Source organism: Musca domestica, unplaced genomic scaffold (genome assembly GCF_030504385.1).
Source record: "Musca domestica strain aabys unplaced genomic scaffold, Musca_domestica.polishedcontigs.V.1.1 84, whole genome shotgun sequence".
NCBI lineage: Eukaryota > Metazoa > Arthropoda > Insecta > Diptera > Muscidae > Musca > Musca domestica.
The window spans coordinates 2,473,905-2,490,564 of NW_026712417.1; the positions used below are offsets into that span (position 1 = coordinate 2,473,905).

Sequence of the window (16,660 nt, forward strand, 5' to 3'; positions counted from 1 at the left end):
GTCTTAGCCAGAAATGCTTTTCGAACTCATTTCAGAGGGGACCAGCCGGCAGAAAATGAGATATTCAAGCAGAATTCCCCAGAAATATGGATAATTTTACACGTTCTGGGGGACCGGACCCCCTATGTCCCAACCCTGGCTACCTCGGTGGTGTCTTTTATAATTGGATACTTGGTCATCTTGACTGATGAGATCCATTTCCATATTGTTGCCTACATCAAAAAGCAAAAAATGTACCATCTGGAGCTCGGAAACCGAAAGGCAATTATCAAAAAGCCAACTATTTGATGTGGTTTGTTGTCCGGCGGGATCATTGGATTTTGTGTTTGCGAAAATAAGGTTGGATCAACAGTTACAGTAAATGGGTTACGCTATTGAGAGCATATTAATCATTTCTTACGCCAAGATGGTTGGATGGTATTAATCTGGAAAGTGTTAATTTCCACAAGACGGCAATGTGTGGCATACCAAAAATGAAATCATCGCGCTTTTACTAGAAAAGTTTCCGGATCCTGTTTCTCTAGAGAACTGATCACAATGATATAGCGTCGATTCAAACCTTAAAGTTAGCTATCGAGGACCCAGGGCAGCCACTTTGCGGCTTGGTTATGCAAAATTGCATTTGCGCCTATAAGTGTTTGCTCATGGTGGCCGTTATGAAATAAACATCTAATCTTATTAATCTGTGATTTGTAACGAGATTACCAGGTATTAACAATCTGCATACATTTGGTATTTGTAGTTTGTAATGAGTCATCCTTCTATATGCTAACGTTGTCTATATATGACCATGTTTTCCTATAGCCCCCAAAAAGCTGTACCTCCCGAAATTCGCTATTTTATTGATTTCAGTTTTTCCACAGAAAAGTTTCAAATAGTATTTAAAACTCGCATATAGCGATACCACCCACATTTTGCGATTTTAACGACATCATCTGCATTCTCCAACCATCTTCCACATTTTACAGGTTTCGGCATCGTACACCATTACCAACTTCGTCGGAATATACGATTGTCTCTCTAACACTGTCATTCAGAGATTAGGTTTATATTTGTAACAACACTCATAATCTCTTCAACGAAAAATATCTGAATGGATGTAGTTTTCTTCGTACTCCCCACCGCTACAACCAAACCCGTAATAGCCGTATTTGTAGCGATTCCGCCTAATCGTGTGTCATTCAAGTTATGTTTTACACACCCATACACTCTAGGGTCTATAGTGGATCAAGTATCTTTTCCTTTTTACTATTCGTTAGCTTTTGTTTCCGATACAAATTCAAATATTCTACGGATACCCCTGTAGCAATTTATGGATTCCAAGCTCTAAATATATTGTCATTGTGGACTTTTACTAAAATTTAGCAAAGGATTTAAAATTTCATGTTGAATTATATTAGAATTCACATTCAATGGCAACGAGACATGAACAAACGTCAAACCCAGCCAATGATATCAAATGTCATACAAATATTTGGAACCTGGCTAACTTATATTGTGCAAAGCAGCCTCCATATAGGCATATCACGCCTTTGATTTGCCTATTTTCGATGTGTGCAATTTTACCTAAAATTAACTAGCAAAGGAGCTCATAGGATAGTTGTAAACAAGGAAATAGAAACAAACCTTTTCAGACATGACCATGTTGTTGTCATCGGTGCCGTAAACGGTCTCAGCACCAGGCTGAGGACCACGATTGTTGAGTAATGTGTCGTCGTTATCCATGTTGTAATGTTTTCTTGTTTCTTCTATTTTTGTTGCAAATCCTTAAATTCTTCACTTGTTTCAACAGCGATGCCACGGCCGACGACGACGAAGAGTCAATAAAAATAACACACTCTCCTTCTCTCACCAACAATTAATTTGTCATGCGAGGACACTCTCAGTTATGTACGGAGGGGGGTATATGTCAAATTTTTGTCGCCGGAGTATGGGGATAACGACATGGAAGTGGTGAAGTGATGTCGAGAACGAAGGATAATGGTTGGGAAACACAATCACGCACTCACTCTCGTCGAACGTACACAAGCACGAGCACGAGCAAGTGTCAAGTGAGAGGGGGTTTTACAACCCCTTATAATTTGTATGCTACTCCTCTCTCTGGCTCTTTTCCTCTCTCTCTCTCTCACTGGTAGCACTTCACTTAGATTTTCTTCACTACATATGGTTGGTTATGCTTATATACAATATTTAATTTCTTATTGAAGAGGATATATTTTCCACTAGAATGAAACAATCAATTTCCTTTTGTTAAGCAACATTATTCACTTTTCTTTCTATCTCTCTTTTCAATTTTAATCTCACTTCAATTAATTAGGATTTTTCTTTTTTTGTGTCATATTTTTGAAATTTCATAAACACATCATTTTTGTTTTTATGTACTTCTTGTTTTGCTGACGAAATATTTAACAAATTTGTTTGTTGTTATTGCTTTTTTGTGTGTTGTTTTTCTTTTTTTTTTTTTTAATTCAAGGTAGTCGTCGCCTAAAAGATAGATTTTTTCACTCGTTTTACTGGCTGGCTGCTTGCTGCTGGTCGTTGTTGTTGGTAGGTAGGTCGGTCGTTTTGAATAAGAAACAAGGAAATAATTTGTAATGACTAGATAGATTTGATTATTAGATTTTTCATTGGCCAATTTATGCCTCATGAAATTTATATTTCAGCACACCAATATTGCACTTTGGTAGGGCATCACTTGAATTGGGTGTTTAAAACACTTTCATATTGATTTATTCCATTTTAATAGGAGTATTTTAGAAAAATTTTTAGAAAAAAAAATTTTTGCTAAGCGAAACGCGTATTATGACGTGAAAATTTTCTTGGTGTGTAATGAATGAAGAAAAAAGAACTGAGTCGCGGACTGAGAGAGTGCAAAGCGGAGAGCATAAAATTCAATTTTGACATATGACATTTTGTGGCGTTTGTTTGCCAGCTGTTAAATTACGACGCGGCGTATGGGGAAGGTAGACTTTGGATAACGTAAAACGTAAACATAAAACATACAGTGGGGGATAAAGATTAAAACATTCCATTTTTAAAACCATTAAAACCCAGAAATATTTCTCGGAGAGCATATCAAGAATGTATTCTTCATCAGCATGAAACCAAACCTGTCTGCCAGCTGGATAATATAAAGTAGTTTGTTTTGAGGGTTTCACAATAATTTCCCACCTAATAAGGTTTAGTGCGACATTTCACGTTTATAATTTTAATTTTACCGATATTTGTCGGTTACTCAAAAAATGTGTTAGATAATCTCACTACTCTTCTAAGTATTTTAACAACATTCTAAAAAATTTAATTTTCTTTATTAATACAACATAAATGATTCTGTACTGCTTCATTTGGGTCAAAAAAAATAATAATATATTTCGTTCCTATATCTCCAAAATATTAAAAATACTTCCAAGAATTCTTCTTTACCCAACTTTTTACGACTGCTTCATAGTCGTACCACAGCATTGTAAACTTCTTTCAGTCAAACTTACTCATTTTTCAATATCTGTTTTGGGATTCTATATTTTGGTGGGTAGTTATTATTTAGGTATGAATCTAAAAACGATCCTGACCGGGTTGTGGGTACAATCTTCCCTTAGTGCCTGGCATATTTCCATGCTAAGATATAGTGAGTTTCTAGCATTTTTAACCAGGGGCGCTAGAGCCCCACAATGCATATCAATGTGAGTCTTAGGTCAGCCTTGGTTGATCTTACAATATTTAAATCGATCTCCAAGGAAGCTATCCTACTTAAGTCACAACATTAAATACGTGTTAGTGCATGGTAGAAGAATATAGGTAGACGCGTCGACACAGATGATGGGACAATAAACTTTCAAACCAATTTTGGAATTGAAAATGTTGAATGAAAAATTATTTAAATTTGTAACAATTGTTGAAAAACGCGAATTATAATTGCCTCCGAATGACGTAGTATAAGAAAACATATAAAAATCTACTTATATTTAGTGAGTGAAAAAAACATTCTTTTTTTTTTTTTGACGTATCAATGCTCCCAAGCGTTGATGCATCTACCTGTATTCTTCTGTCATGTGTCAGTGTAAGAATTTTCTAAAGTCCTTAAAGACTAAGGATATATTCCAACAGATATACTGATAATATTGCAATAATTGCGGGTTTAAGGTTTTTGTTTTTAACATTAACTTTTATTCACTCCTTGAATTTACAAATCCCTTAGCCCAACTTAACATTCCCCAACACCTTTCCATTAATAACTCATCACTCTTTTCTTCTTTTAATTTTACACATTTTGTTTTCATTAGTTTTTATTCTATATTGGTAAAAACTTAAAAAAAAAATCATTTCATGGAAATGTTTTACAAATTAACATTTCTCTGGCGGAGTTTAAATAAGAAAAAGAATAAAATAAAAAAACATATTTTTTGCAAATGCTGTTTTGTTGATATTCCTAGGTATACAATTTCCATACAGATAATATGGAAATAAATTTAAATAAAAAACACATGAATCCCAACAAGTGATAGCCGCGGATGGGTGGTAAACAGAGCTAACATTTTTAAAATGTTATTTAAACTAAATGATATTTACACTTCTACTCTGTGCCCATTGTCCATGCCGTTGGCGGATCACCTTCCCATAAAGTCTTCTTTTTAATTAATTCCTGTTCAATGAATTAATTCACTAAGTTACTTCTAAGTGTTTAAAGCATGTTATGTTCGTGTATGTGTGTTTTTGTTAATGTTTTTTAATGTTGGTGACGAGTTGTTGCTGTTTGTTGTTGGTGGTTATATGGTGCTTTTGGTTGTCATCACTCCTCATCCATCATCAATGAACTATTCCTTCGATGCCATATGACCCATCAAATTCCCCGTGAATTTTTCAATTTTCTTCAAATCAGGCATATTTTCAGCTTTATATTGAATGCACTGGAATATAAAAAAAAAGGCATATCATGAACCATGCTATGTTGTGCATTTGCATGTTTCTTACCTTGACGTTGTCGGTCAATTTCAGCAATATGTGACCCTTGTTGTGAACATATTTCATTGTGTAGCGACAAGTGCCTGGATTGGCCATGTACATATTTTCGGCAGCGATTTCGAAGTCTTCCCAACTTTTTACGAAAACCATGGCTTTTGTGGAATATTTTCAAATGTGGGTGAGAAATGAATACAACAATTGAGGGATTTGCGAAAGTGAAATTAAATCAAAGAACTGGGATTTTTTGTCGTCGTGTTGCTTAAATTTGTCAAATTATTTGACACTTTGTTTTGTGCTTGTCATACGTGTCGACTTTCGATAAATCAGTTATAAGTCGAAGTAATCGATAGCACGAGTACTGTTAAATGATTAAAAGGGTTGCCATCGCACAGTAATATTATGAACCCTCGAAATGTATCATGGTAGAAGAATATAGGTAGACGCGTCGACACAGCTGCTGGGACAATGAACTGTCAAACCAATTTTGGAATTGATGTTGAATGAAAAATTATTTAAATTTGTTAAAAATGTTGAAAAAACGCGAATTATAATAGCCTTCGAATGACGTAGTATAAGAAAACATATAAAAATCTACTTATATTTGAAAAAAACTTTTGAGTTTTATTGACATATCAATGCTCCCAAGCGTTGATGCATCTACCTGTATTCTTCTGCCATGGCGGTTTCAATCACGTTGTTCGCTCTCAGAAATAGGTACACAATTAACCCGTAATTCGTAATTCATAGTAACATAATTCTTTTTTTTTTTTTCCAAAAAAAAAATTATTTGTTGATTCAAATTGGAATTTCGTACAAATTATGAAATTCACATTAATATCAATAGACGAGATTACTGTTTTTCCTCCAAAGATTTATTTTTAATCAATTTTACAATTTTCATTGTTGTTTTCAATTTTAGTATAAATGTTGATATTTTAAATTAGTTTTTGTTTGTCTTTCAATTCTGCTAAATATACGCTTATCAGATTTTTTATGTCGGTACAAAATTTTTTTTTAAATAGTCCCTGTTCTCAACTTTCTGCGAATATTCCAACTCTTTCGAATTTTCTAGTAAAAAGTTGCAAAAATGTCAAAATTATAAGATAGTTGCATGTCCAACAACCAAGCTAAAATAATCTGTAGCGAAATTCTCTGCCGACAAAAGGCGGAAAATTAGAATGCCTATAATCTCGGTAAATTTGTCGGTAAGTCAGCGACGAAGTCAAAGTAATCGCTAAGACCTAACGATAGATACCGATTTTTGTCGGTAACTCAAAAATGATTTAGAGAATCCAACTATTGGTCTCTATCTTGAATTCAAGAAAAATATGCTAAAAACAGAATGAGCACGTCATTATGCGCGTCAAGTTTTATCGATAAATCATAAACCGCATGAATAAAGATTTGTTAAACATATATATGTGGTTGTTTTTTTGTTATTGATCAACGCGTTTGTGTTCAGTCTTTTAGGATGGGGAAAATAGACGGTAAAAACTAAGTTTATTAATGCTTTAAAAAAAATATAATGTTGTCCGAATGAATTTGCAGTCAAATTGGCTTTTATTTCATAGCAGGTATTGTTAAACTTCATTCGAGAACTACACAAGAACTAATAGCATCGAGAATGTTTCCGTATGATGGAGGGTTTAAAATCTCTATTTTTATATGTTTCAGTTTCCTACAAGAAAAATAAAATTCGACTTCCTTAGATGTGGAATATATAACCGTTTCTACGCGAAAAATAATAGATTGTGACCGGTTATTACATTTTCCAATAGATAACAAAATGATGTCGGACAAAGCAAAGCTGTAATAATGAAAATCCGATAATGTGAACTCTTTTCCTTAAGTAAGGGATAACAAAAGTGGAAAGATATAAGAACGGGTCTATATCATCTTTGTAAAACACGCCATGCGTCACACGAAAATATTTCAGATATAAAATTAAATGTTATTCGAACACGTTTAAAAGTATCGGGCGGTTTTGCCGACAGATGTATACCCTCAGCAAGGGTTCGATTATTATGGAGTAGGATTTAGAAGGAATGGACCAATATTGCCCATTTCGTATAGGACCTAAATAAATAAATATCATATAAATATTGCGATGTGTCGGATTTTGATGGAAATATTGAGAGGTACAAAGTCTAAATTGAATTGGATGTTAATTTTGCGTTTTATAAACTTCATGGATATTAAAAAGAAAAAAAAAAAATATTGTGATATGTGAAATATGAGGAGAAATGGATGGTTATTTTGGATTTTATAATCGTTTTGATTATTCAAAACTTTGAATCTTTGTGGAGGAGGTACCAAAAAGAATGGCCCGATCTTTCGATCTTTATAACAGATCTCGTGTTGTTAGAAATATTGGGATTTGTCAAGTCTGAATGGAATCTGATGTTAATTTCGCGTTTTATGAGTTTGTGGGGGAGTACCAGAAGGAGTGGACCTATATATTTCATCTTCACACCAGACTTTGTGTTAATAAAAATATTATGATTTGTATAATTTGAAGACAAAATATTGATCCTTTGGGGATCAATATTTTGGAGGTATTTGATAGAGTGGATCGATATTGTCCATTTTCGCAACTGACCTAACATTGATGGTAGTATTAGGATCTGCTAATTTAGAGCAAAATCGAATTATCCTTTCTCTTTCTAAGCTGTAAAATATATTTTTGAAAAATCCGACCTTTTGTGAGGGACCCTTTTGTGGGGGAGGTACCAGAAGGAGTGGACCGATTTTTCCCATCTCCGAACTCGATGTAAGTTTGATAATAATATTACGATATATCAAGTTTAAACCAAATCAGATACTCCATTCGAGAGTTATGGTTCGCACCAGGCAGCAGACAGACGGACGGACATCACTAGATCGACACCAAATGTCCTGAAACAGATTTGGTGCAAAGAGACCTAGGGTCTAAAACTGTTATTTCGTTTAGGCACGTTTTGGCCGTATCAAATGATATATACCCTCTTTAGCCATGTGGCTGAGGGTATAAAAATGACAAGGTCGAATACTTCAATATTTTACACGACAATTTTTGTTAAAATAAACATAATTATTGTATATTTTTAATTAAAGGATTTTCACGACACAAAAAAGAAAGCGTGTCACCTTATTAGGAAGACAAACAGGATGAGATAAAATAAATCGATAACAGCTTTGTTATTGTGTTGGTGTTAGACTCTATACATCCCTTGTTTTGACGTTAGAATACTTGTCAGTGTGTTGCCAATGAAATTGTGGTAGTTAATACGTAATTCAATAGATGGCGCACAGGGGATTTAGAACACCAATTGATAGATGGAGCTTTTATGCAGATTCAGAAATTTAAAGTGTTTTCACAATATTGGTTCAACAAAGTTTGTTGTCGAATAAGGAAATAATAAAAAAAATGAAGTAAACAATGAATTTGGTCAATTGGGGAGCTTCTCAAATTAAAAATCTCTAGACGTTAATTTTGCTGACCTAAAGTGATGTATGTTATTCAAAGTCGTTCTATAAAATTTACTTATTGAAATGGCGACCAAATGGGGAATAAACAGTTTTTGTAATAACTAAAAGAACTGATTTACCTAAAAATAATGAAATGAGCTATCTTCAAAAATGATTAAAATACTCCAGACAACCTGTTGAGCATGCCTAAATTCTTTTTATGAGAGCAGTACTTATGACTCACACAGATATTTGTATTCAAATGAGTACTGAATTCGTTACTGGCGAGAACTGCAATTGAACGCGTTTGATTATGAATGAAAATAACACTGGACAACACTAAACTAAAAAAGTTATCTAAGTTTTCCTGTTATATGCTGTTTCTAGCTTCAGCACAGTTGATGTTCTCATATGAAATTCGAAAACCTATTCAAAATTTTCATCCTAGCCTTGGCAGTGATTAAAATTATATTGTTTCTGAGCGAAACCGTCTAACCGACATAAGTATTTTAAAGAGAATTGAAACTGATAAAATTTATTAGAACATTGTACGTTGGAGTCATAGACGAATTGCGTATACCCTCTATGGGGAACAGGTTTCAGAAATTAATGGTATATTCTACTGGATGGTCTGAAGTTGCTCCAAATGCACAAAAGACCTCGGCTGAGTTGTGAACGCCATGATTAGACTTAAAGTCGTCTGCCCTCAGTGGCAACAGGTTTGCTGCACAGTGTAAATAAATAAAAATAAAAAATCTTAAGCGACACGTCATTATTTGAATACAAACCTAAAATACACGTACACACGTACAAATATCTCAAGTAATTGAATATGAAACTCTGATGACTCAATAAATCTTGGAACATCAGTCTCAAATAAACATTTGGTGAGAACGAACATTTCTGCAGCGGACTTAATTTTTTTTATAAATATTTTATTTTTGCAAAAAAATGAAATTTATTGCAATAATATTATTAGTATTGTTCGCTCTGATTCTGGCAAATATTGAGGTATGAACAGGCATGTATCCAGCGCCAGTGTATATTTCACTAATCTTTATTTTTAGGCAAATACGGTTTTAGAAGAGGAGGGCAAAAATGTTGTAACAGACACTGATCCCAATGAAAGTGTGAGTGATGAGTCCAACCTAAATCTGGATGAACAGAATGTTAAAACTAATTATTATAAGTTATGCGATTGGTAATATGTTTTATTACCGCAAATGTTGTTTTCATAAAAAAACAGGCGTAACGTGATAAGTCTAGAGTATTTTTAAATAACAAAATAAATATGACATCCCAACAGATTCTGTTCTAAATTTTTTGTGTGAATTCCCACCCATGTGGAAAGAAAGGTAATGCTGGAGAGGTCCCGTTAATTTTTTTGTTTTCAATATAATGCCGAAAACAAAGTCGAGCAATGGAGTGGAGTTATTAGAAAAGTATGGAGTTTTACCAGCTTTGAAGCTGAGGGGTGAATACCGAGGTAATTAAATAATATTTTATAATTTTATTTAACCATCATATGTACAGGGTGAGATAAAAAATTGTTGCAGACGCCATAATTTTATTTTTTTTTAAATTTTATTGAATGAAAGCAAAAAATGTCGGAAATAACATCAAACTTTAGAATAAGTTTAGATTTGTTCGAATTGGTCACCTTTGGCACGAATTATGGCCTTCAAACGGCTAATGAAATCGTCACACGCTGCCCAAATGTTGCTCTGTGGTATTTTGGCCCATTCCCGGCAAAGCGCTTGCTTGAGGTGATCGACACTTTGGTATTTTTAGTGCCAACCTTGCTTTCCAAAATACTCCAGACACAATAGTCCAACGGATTGGTATCCGGAGATTTTGGTGGCCATTGTGCGTAGGAAATGAAGCGAGGAACCTCATGTTGTAACCATTCTTGAGTGGCGAGTGCTGAGTGCGATGGTGCTGAGTCCAGTTGGAATGTCCAAGGTCTGCAGCCAAAATGTTTCCGTGCCCAAGGCTTTAATACAACCACCAGAATATTTTCGCGATAATATTCGGCATTTATTCTGATGCCACGGTCGATTAATACGAGCGGAGAGGGACCATCGGCTGTTATTGTGGCCCAGTCTACCACCATGGCTTGAGTTCTGGTGGCCAAACGAAGGTGCACATTTTCAGCTGACCTCTTTAGCAAGTAAACGCGATCATTTTGTTTGTTTACAAACTGCTGGACAACGAGTGTTTTCTCAACGGAGAAAAACAAATTCGGCAGTTCACCACTTTTCTTTCTGTAAGTTCTTGTACTTTTTGGAATTTCAATGGCTTTACCCCCAGCTCATTTTTCAATTCATGCCGAATGGAATATTGCGATATGTTCAGCTCACGAGCCATTTTTCGGCCAACGCGACGCGGGTTTTGATCAAGTCGCTTCTTTACTTTTAGAACCATTAGCCTCGCTCGCTTCGAAGAGACTAACACAAAAAAAGATGCTGCCAGGTGTGGCAGAACCGGAGTATCCGTTCTGCAGAGAATATTGTTGCTGTAGGCGAGGATGTCATGGAAGCGTCGTCGACATCGACCAGACGACGTGCCACGCAAATGTGTATCAGTCGACGGTCTTTACAGCTAATTTTGGTACAAGATTTGAATATGTTTCCATATAGAGTCCAGATGGTGCATCAGCTGTTAGCTGCTAACAGCCAATCGGGTCTAACATACGCTCAAGGCATCCTTAATTACCATCAAGAAGAAGATGATAATCATGAGTGATTAGGCCCATTTCCATCGTAGCGGGTACGTAACTAAGCAGGGGACTGAAAATCCGCGTATAACCCACGAAGAGCCATTATACCCGCTCAAAGTCACTGTATGGCGTGCTGTTTTCGCTGGAGGAGTCAGCGGACCTTTTGTCTTCGAAGACGTCGAGAGCCAAACGGTTACTGTGAATGGTGAGCTCTACAAAGCAATGACCAACGACTTCTTTTTGCCGCAACTTGACGAGTTTGGATGGAAAACATGTGGTTCCAACAGGACGGCACACACCACAATCGATATGCTGAAGGATGAATTTCCCGGACGACAAATCTCCAGACTTCTTTTTGTGGGGCTTTTTGAAGTCGCGGGTTATATGTCAACAAACCTTAGACTTTTTCAGCTCTTAGAGACAATATCCGTTAAGAATGGGAGAACCTATCGCCGTAAGTTTTGGCCAAAGTGATAGAATACGCCATAAAAAGGGCTCCTCGAATGACAATAAACTGTGGCGGCGACCATTTACATGGCATCATATTCTCGACTTGATGTAAAAAAAACTAAAATAAAAATAATCTACAAGTTTTTAATTTTTTTTTTCAAATGCAGCCAAAAAACATCGGAATTTTACTTTTGGCCCACCTTGTGAAAAAAAAAAACAATTATTGCATGCTTAAAAATGCATTTTTCCTAGATTCTTTGAAGTAAAACCATCAATCAGGTTATGTCATGGAATGACCCAGCAATGTTACTTTAATCGTAAGCTAAATTAAGCCAATCAAAAAGTTATCATAACTCCTGGTTACAATCAATCTGAAAGTAAATAATCGAAAAAATTGAATTATTAATTAAATAATGAACGATTAAAGGTGCAGTTGGTCAAGACAGAAGCAAATAAACACTAATCTCATGATCATTTCAGTGTTATCTTCAAATTCTTCCCTGCGGAACTTTTAAACTTTTTAGATGGCCACTAATGCCGCCACCATTTCCCCAAAACAAAAAGGAAAATAAAAATGAAAGGTAACAATCAAGGCGGCATTGTCTTTGTTGGCCGGCCAACAAAGCGGTTCATATTCAAAGTGATTATAACTCATGGATGAGTTATAATTGGAGTTGGTAATACAGCAACAGCAACAACAACAACTGCAAACAAATAAACAAACAAACCAGCAGACATTCAATTCCATGGAAATCACCTTTGAAAATGGTCAATTGGAAAACAAGAGAAGCGAGGGGGAGAGGGCCTATCCCCGTTTTGTGGACACATCGGATTAAAAGTTAATAGAGGCGTAAGCAAAGAAACCACAAAGTCGGTGTAATGATCAAAAGCCACCGATTGACAGGTTGCGACCACCAGCCAGACAGACGGACAGACAGGTCTTAGTCTGTCTGCCAAGAGACCTCTTTCGGGGTGACAATGGTAAACATTTTAATGCATTATTTGCATTTTTAAATCTCATAATTGTCATCATCAACGCCAAACATCAGTCGGTAGTCAGGCAAATAAGTAACAGCATCTGCGGTAGCTGTGTGTAGTAGCACATACTGGTCCCCGTCCCGCCTCTTTGTACATTAACTCATTTGGATGTGTAATTTTCTCAAAAACAAAAAAAAAAAAAACAAGTAAGCAAAGGCTATAGACGTGCGGGGCCGACCATGTGATACCCTACAACACTACAATATGTTAGAAGCCCCCTTATATCCAGATCGATTTTGGAAGATTTCACTTTTAAAATTATGTCACGGAGCACTGACCTGACCAGGGACATTTGCCCAATATATAAACACTCTGTCATGCTGTTAGTTGTTGTGGTTCATTTTCCATCCAAAATGCTAGAATCCTTCCCTGTCCTTAACTCTCTTCTCAGGCCTGTCGATTGGCTTCAATTGTGCGATTAGGATTTTTTTTTTTTGTTTTTGGTTCATTTGAACCCCTAAATATTTTACGATCATCTCCAAAAGCAAGAGGCCTCTCTGTATCTCTAAATTAAGACTCATCTATATGATTTGCTTGTCACGATATTTGGCTATATTCGTGAACGAAATCAGCATAAAAAAGCCAGAAAGTTCAGCTTTTGTGTATTTCGGATATCGCCTGTAAGTAATGCTGGTACTTTTTTCACACAAAAGTAATACTCCATTCTATTCGCTGTCCTAAACTCTAACTTCATGGGAGATTTCGAGTCTTTTGGTTTATATTTGTGACCTTTATAACGGCTGCAAAATCAGGAACATTTTTAGTTGTTGGTCCATTTCAACCCCCAAATATATTGCGGTCATCTTTAAAACCAATATGCCTATCCCTACTGAGCCTTACCCTATCCTTCTGAAAATTATCGTGAGAATAGCATTGTAATAATTGCAATCTGTATATAACCCCAACCTGTATTGTAAGGTAAAAAAAATATTACAAAATGTACACCTCAATATTATAAGTCAAATTGAAAAAATCGCATGCGATAAAAAATATGAAAAAAAAAAAATGTCACAAAATACTGCAAATTCGATATAACCATCATCATAGGTGTCTTTTTTTGCATTTTTTTAGATTTTATACTTTTATGCCAAGATGGCATTCTGAATTGACAAAATTTTTCAAAATCGGTCCAGCCATTCTTGAGATATAAGCATTCTAGCTAACATCCCCTTCCTTTGTGTATACACATTGTATATATTTCGCTATATATATCCGATATATTTACTATCGGCATCGACGTAACGGTCAGAATTGACCCGTTCGTCTATTTGTGATTTCGTCGGGATTAAAAATATTCGCGGTCTAATCGAAAATTTTACTTTTATTTAACACAAATGTTATGGTCTATTTCACCCATTAAACATTACCCGATGAACATCTAAATTGGAAGGCTTCTGCCCAGTCCAAAGCTCCAGCCCCATGCTAACTTCCGCGTCGATTGGTTCATAATTGCGGCCTGTAGAGCAACTGAAAAATCAGGATTTTTTTAGTTTTTGGTCCATTTCAACCCCTAAATATTATACAATCATCTCCAAAAACAATAGGGTTCTATTCTGGCCCTAACCCCACCTCCATTTTCAATTTCGTGAGGATTGGGCCATAATTGCGATCTGTAGAGTGATTACAAATTAACATGGACAGACGGACGGACGGCTCGGCGAGCTAGGAAGATCCATATATACTTTCCTATGTGGGAAATCAATATTTCGAGGTGTTACATAATTTTTGGCCCAATCAAACTTATAATACCCCCAACACATAGTGTTGTAGGGTATAAAAAACAAAAAAAAAAAAAAAAAAAAAAAAAAAAAAAGAGAGAAAAACAAATGGTCTACCTTCAGCTCCTTGAAACATCCACAAACAAGATGCGATTGTTATTGAAGTATTTGTTTAGAATTATTGATGTGATTGCCAAGAGTGGCCATTAGTTGAAGTTGATAAGAGAAGTAATATCCTTTGCGATTTTTAAAGTGATTAAAAATGTGATACGAAAGAATCATTTACTTAACAGATCAATATATATAAAAAAAAGTTTTTTTCTCTTAATTTAGTTGGCAAGTTTTAAAGGATGATTTTTTAGCTATTATCTCTTTGACAACACAGTTCAGGCATGTTTCGTGTTTAGTTTCACTGTAAAATATTTTCAGATTGGTTGGTAATTTAACCATGAATCGACAAACGAACAACGCTTGCAAATCATTGAATTTTGTTATAAAACACGTTAAAAATTATCAGCCGGTTTTGCTGACAGATCTATACCCTCAGCTAATATTCGATTATTTAAATATATTTTGACTTCTGTTATGATAATTCTAAATTGTTGACTCTCTAAGGAGTAAGTTCCAAAGGAATTGGTCAATATTGGGCCATTTCGTATCGGACCTAAATAAATATAATATACAGGGCAACTGCAACCAACTTCAGACTGCTGTCATTTCTAAGCCACTCGTCCGACAGCTGTTCAAATTATTGCAGCGACAGCGCTTTATATTGTTTACAAGCGTATAAAAGCATTTCGGTGAGAATTTTCCAGAAAAAAAGTTATTCGTATTGGAATTCAAGCGTGATAGTGTGATTTCTTTATATTTGGCTGGAGAACCACAAGTGGTTATCTTTAGAACACTCCAGTATTTAAATGTGAATATTTTTTCGCTCGTTACCGTGATACTGGTAGCGTAACCCGACGTCAAGGAAGTGGACGAAATAAAACAGCAACATCATCAGAAGTGGTTCGAAAAGTAAAGAAGCGACTTGACCGAAACCCGCGTCGCAGTGGCCGAAAAATGGCTCCTGAGCTAAACATATTGCAATATTCCATTCGGTAAATATTGAAAAATGAGCTCGGGGTAAAGCCGTTGAAATTCCAAAAAGTGCAAGAATTTACACCGCACCAGAAAGAAAATAGACTCAAAAAAGCTAAAGAGTTGCTTCGCTTGGCCGAAAGTGGTGAATTGCTGAATTTGGTTTTCTCTGTTGAGAAGTCATTCGTTGTCCAGCAGTTTGTAAACAAACAAAATGATGGTGTTTACTTGTCAAAGAGGTCAGCTCAAAAAGGGCACCTTCGGTTGGTCACCAGAACTCTAGCGCCGGCCATGGTGATGGCGTGGACCGCCATAACAGGCGGTGGTCGTTCTCCGCTCGTATTAATCGACCGTGGCATCAGTATAAATGCCAAATATGGTTGGCAAAATATTCTGGAGGGTGTATTAAAGCCATGGGCACGCAAACATTTTGGCCACAGACCTTGGACATTCCAACAGGACTCAGCACCATAGCACTCAGCAATCGCCACCCATGAATGATTACAAAATGACCTTCCTCGCTTCATTTCCAGCGCACAATGGCCACCAAAATCTCCGGATACTAATCTGTGGGACTATTGTGTCAGGAGTATTTTGGAAAGCAAGGTTGGCACTAAAAAATACCAAAGTGTCGATCACCTCAAGCAAGCGCTTCGCCGGGTATGGGCCAAAATACCGCAGAGCAACATTCGGGCAGCGTGTGACGGTTTCATTGGCCGCTTGAAGGCCATAATTCGTGCCAAAGGGGACCAATTCAAATAAATCTAAACTTATACTAACATTTGATGCTATTTCCGATTTTTTTCCTCTCATTCAATAAAATTAAAAAAAAAAAATGGTAGAATTATGGCATTTGATTTTGTTGCAGTTTTTTATCTAACCCTTTAGATGGAAATATTGAGATGTATCAAGTCTGAATGGAATGGGATATTAATTTCCCGTGTTATGAGGTTCATGGACTCAAAATTTTGACCAGAAAGAGTGGACTGATATATCCCATCTTCACAGCAGATTTTTTTGTTGTTGAAATAATGGGGTGTGTGAAATATGAAGACAACCTGATGTTTATTTCGCATTTTATGGTCCTTTTGTTGTCCAAAACGTTGATCCTTTGTTGGAGAGGTACCAAAAAGAATGGTCCGATAGAAATATTGAAATATTGATGTGTGGAGCATAAAAGGAATCTAATGCGTATTTCGCGAGCTACATGGTTATTCAAAAGTAGATCTTGTGTTAGTAAAAATAA

The 16,660-nt window shown here is 35.8% G+C and overlaps 2 protein-coding genes and 1 long non-coding RNA gene across 21 annotated transcripts in view; 1 reads left to right on the forward strand and 2 right to left on the reverse strand.

Moving 5' to 3' along the window:
- The window catches only part of LOC101889181 (JNK-interacting protein 3), a 263,742-nt gene that overhangs the window by 42,362 nt on the left and 204,720 nt on the right, over positions 1-16,660 (reverse strand). For 16 of the 19 annotated variants that reach the window (XR_002194475.2, XM_059131277.1, XM_059131275.1 and 13 more), the window contains exon 1: positions 1,627-2,833. The exons of the other annotated variants lie outside the window; for them this stretch is intronic. Coding sequence is in view for 15 of the 16 variants with exons in the window: in XM_059131277.1 (XP_058987260.1) it covers positions 1,627-1,725 (99 nt within the window). In the remaining variant the exon portion in view is untranslated. Of the gene's footprint in view, positions 1-1,626; positions 2,834-16,660 lie in introns of those variants that run through there. 19 annotated transcript variants of the gene reach the window in all.
- On the reverse strand, positions 4,243-5,253 carry LOC131806702 (signal recognition particle 9 kDa protein). Its single transcript, XM_059131288.1, has 2 exons — positions 4,969-5,253; positions 4,243-4,904 (listed from the first exon to the last, which is right to left on the reverse strand). The coding sequence occupies exons 1-2, from the start codon at positions 5,107-5,109 to the stop codon at positions 4,812-4,814; spliced, it is 234 nt and encodes a 77-aa protein (XP_058987271.1). The 5' UTR covers positions 5,110-5,253; the 3' UTR covers positions 4,243-4,811.
- On the forward strand, positions 9,124-9,713 carry LOC131806703 (uncharacterized). The gene is made up of 2 exons (XR_009344145.1): positions 9,124-9,417; positions 9,474-9,713. It is a non-coding gene; the product is annotated as an uncharacterized LOC131806703 (long non-coding RNA).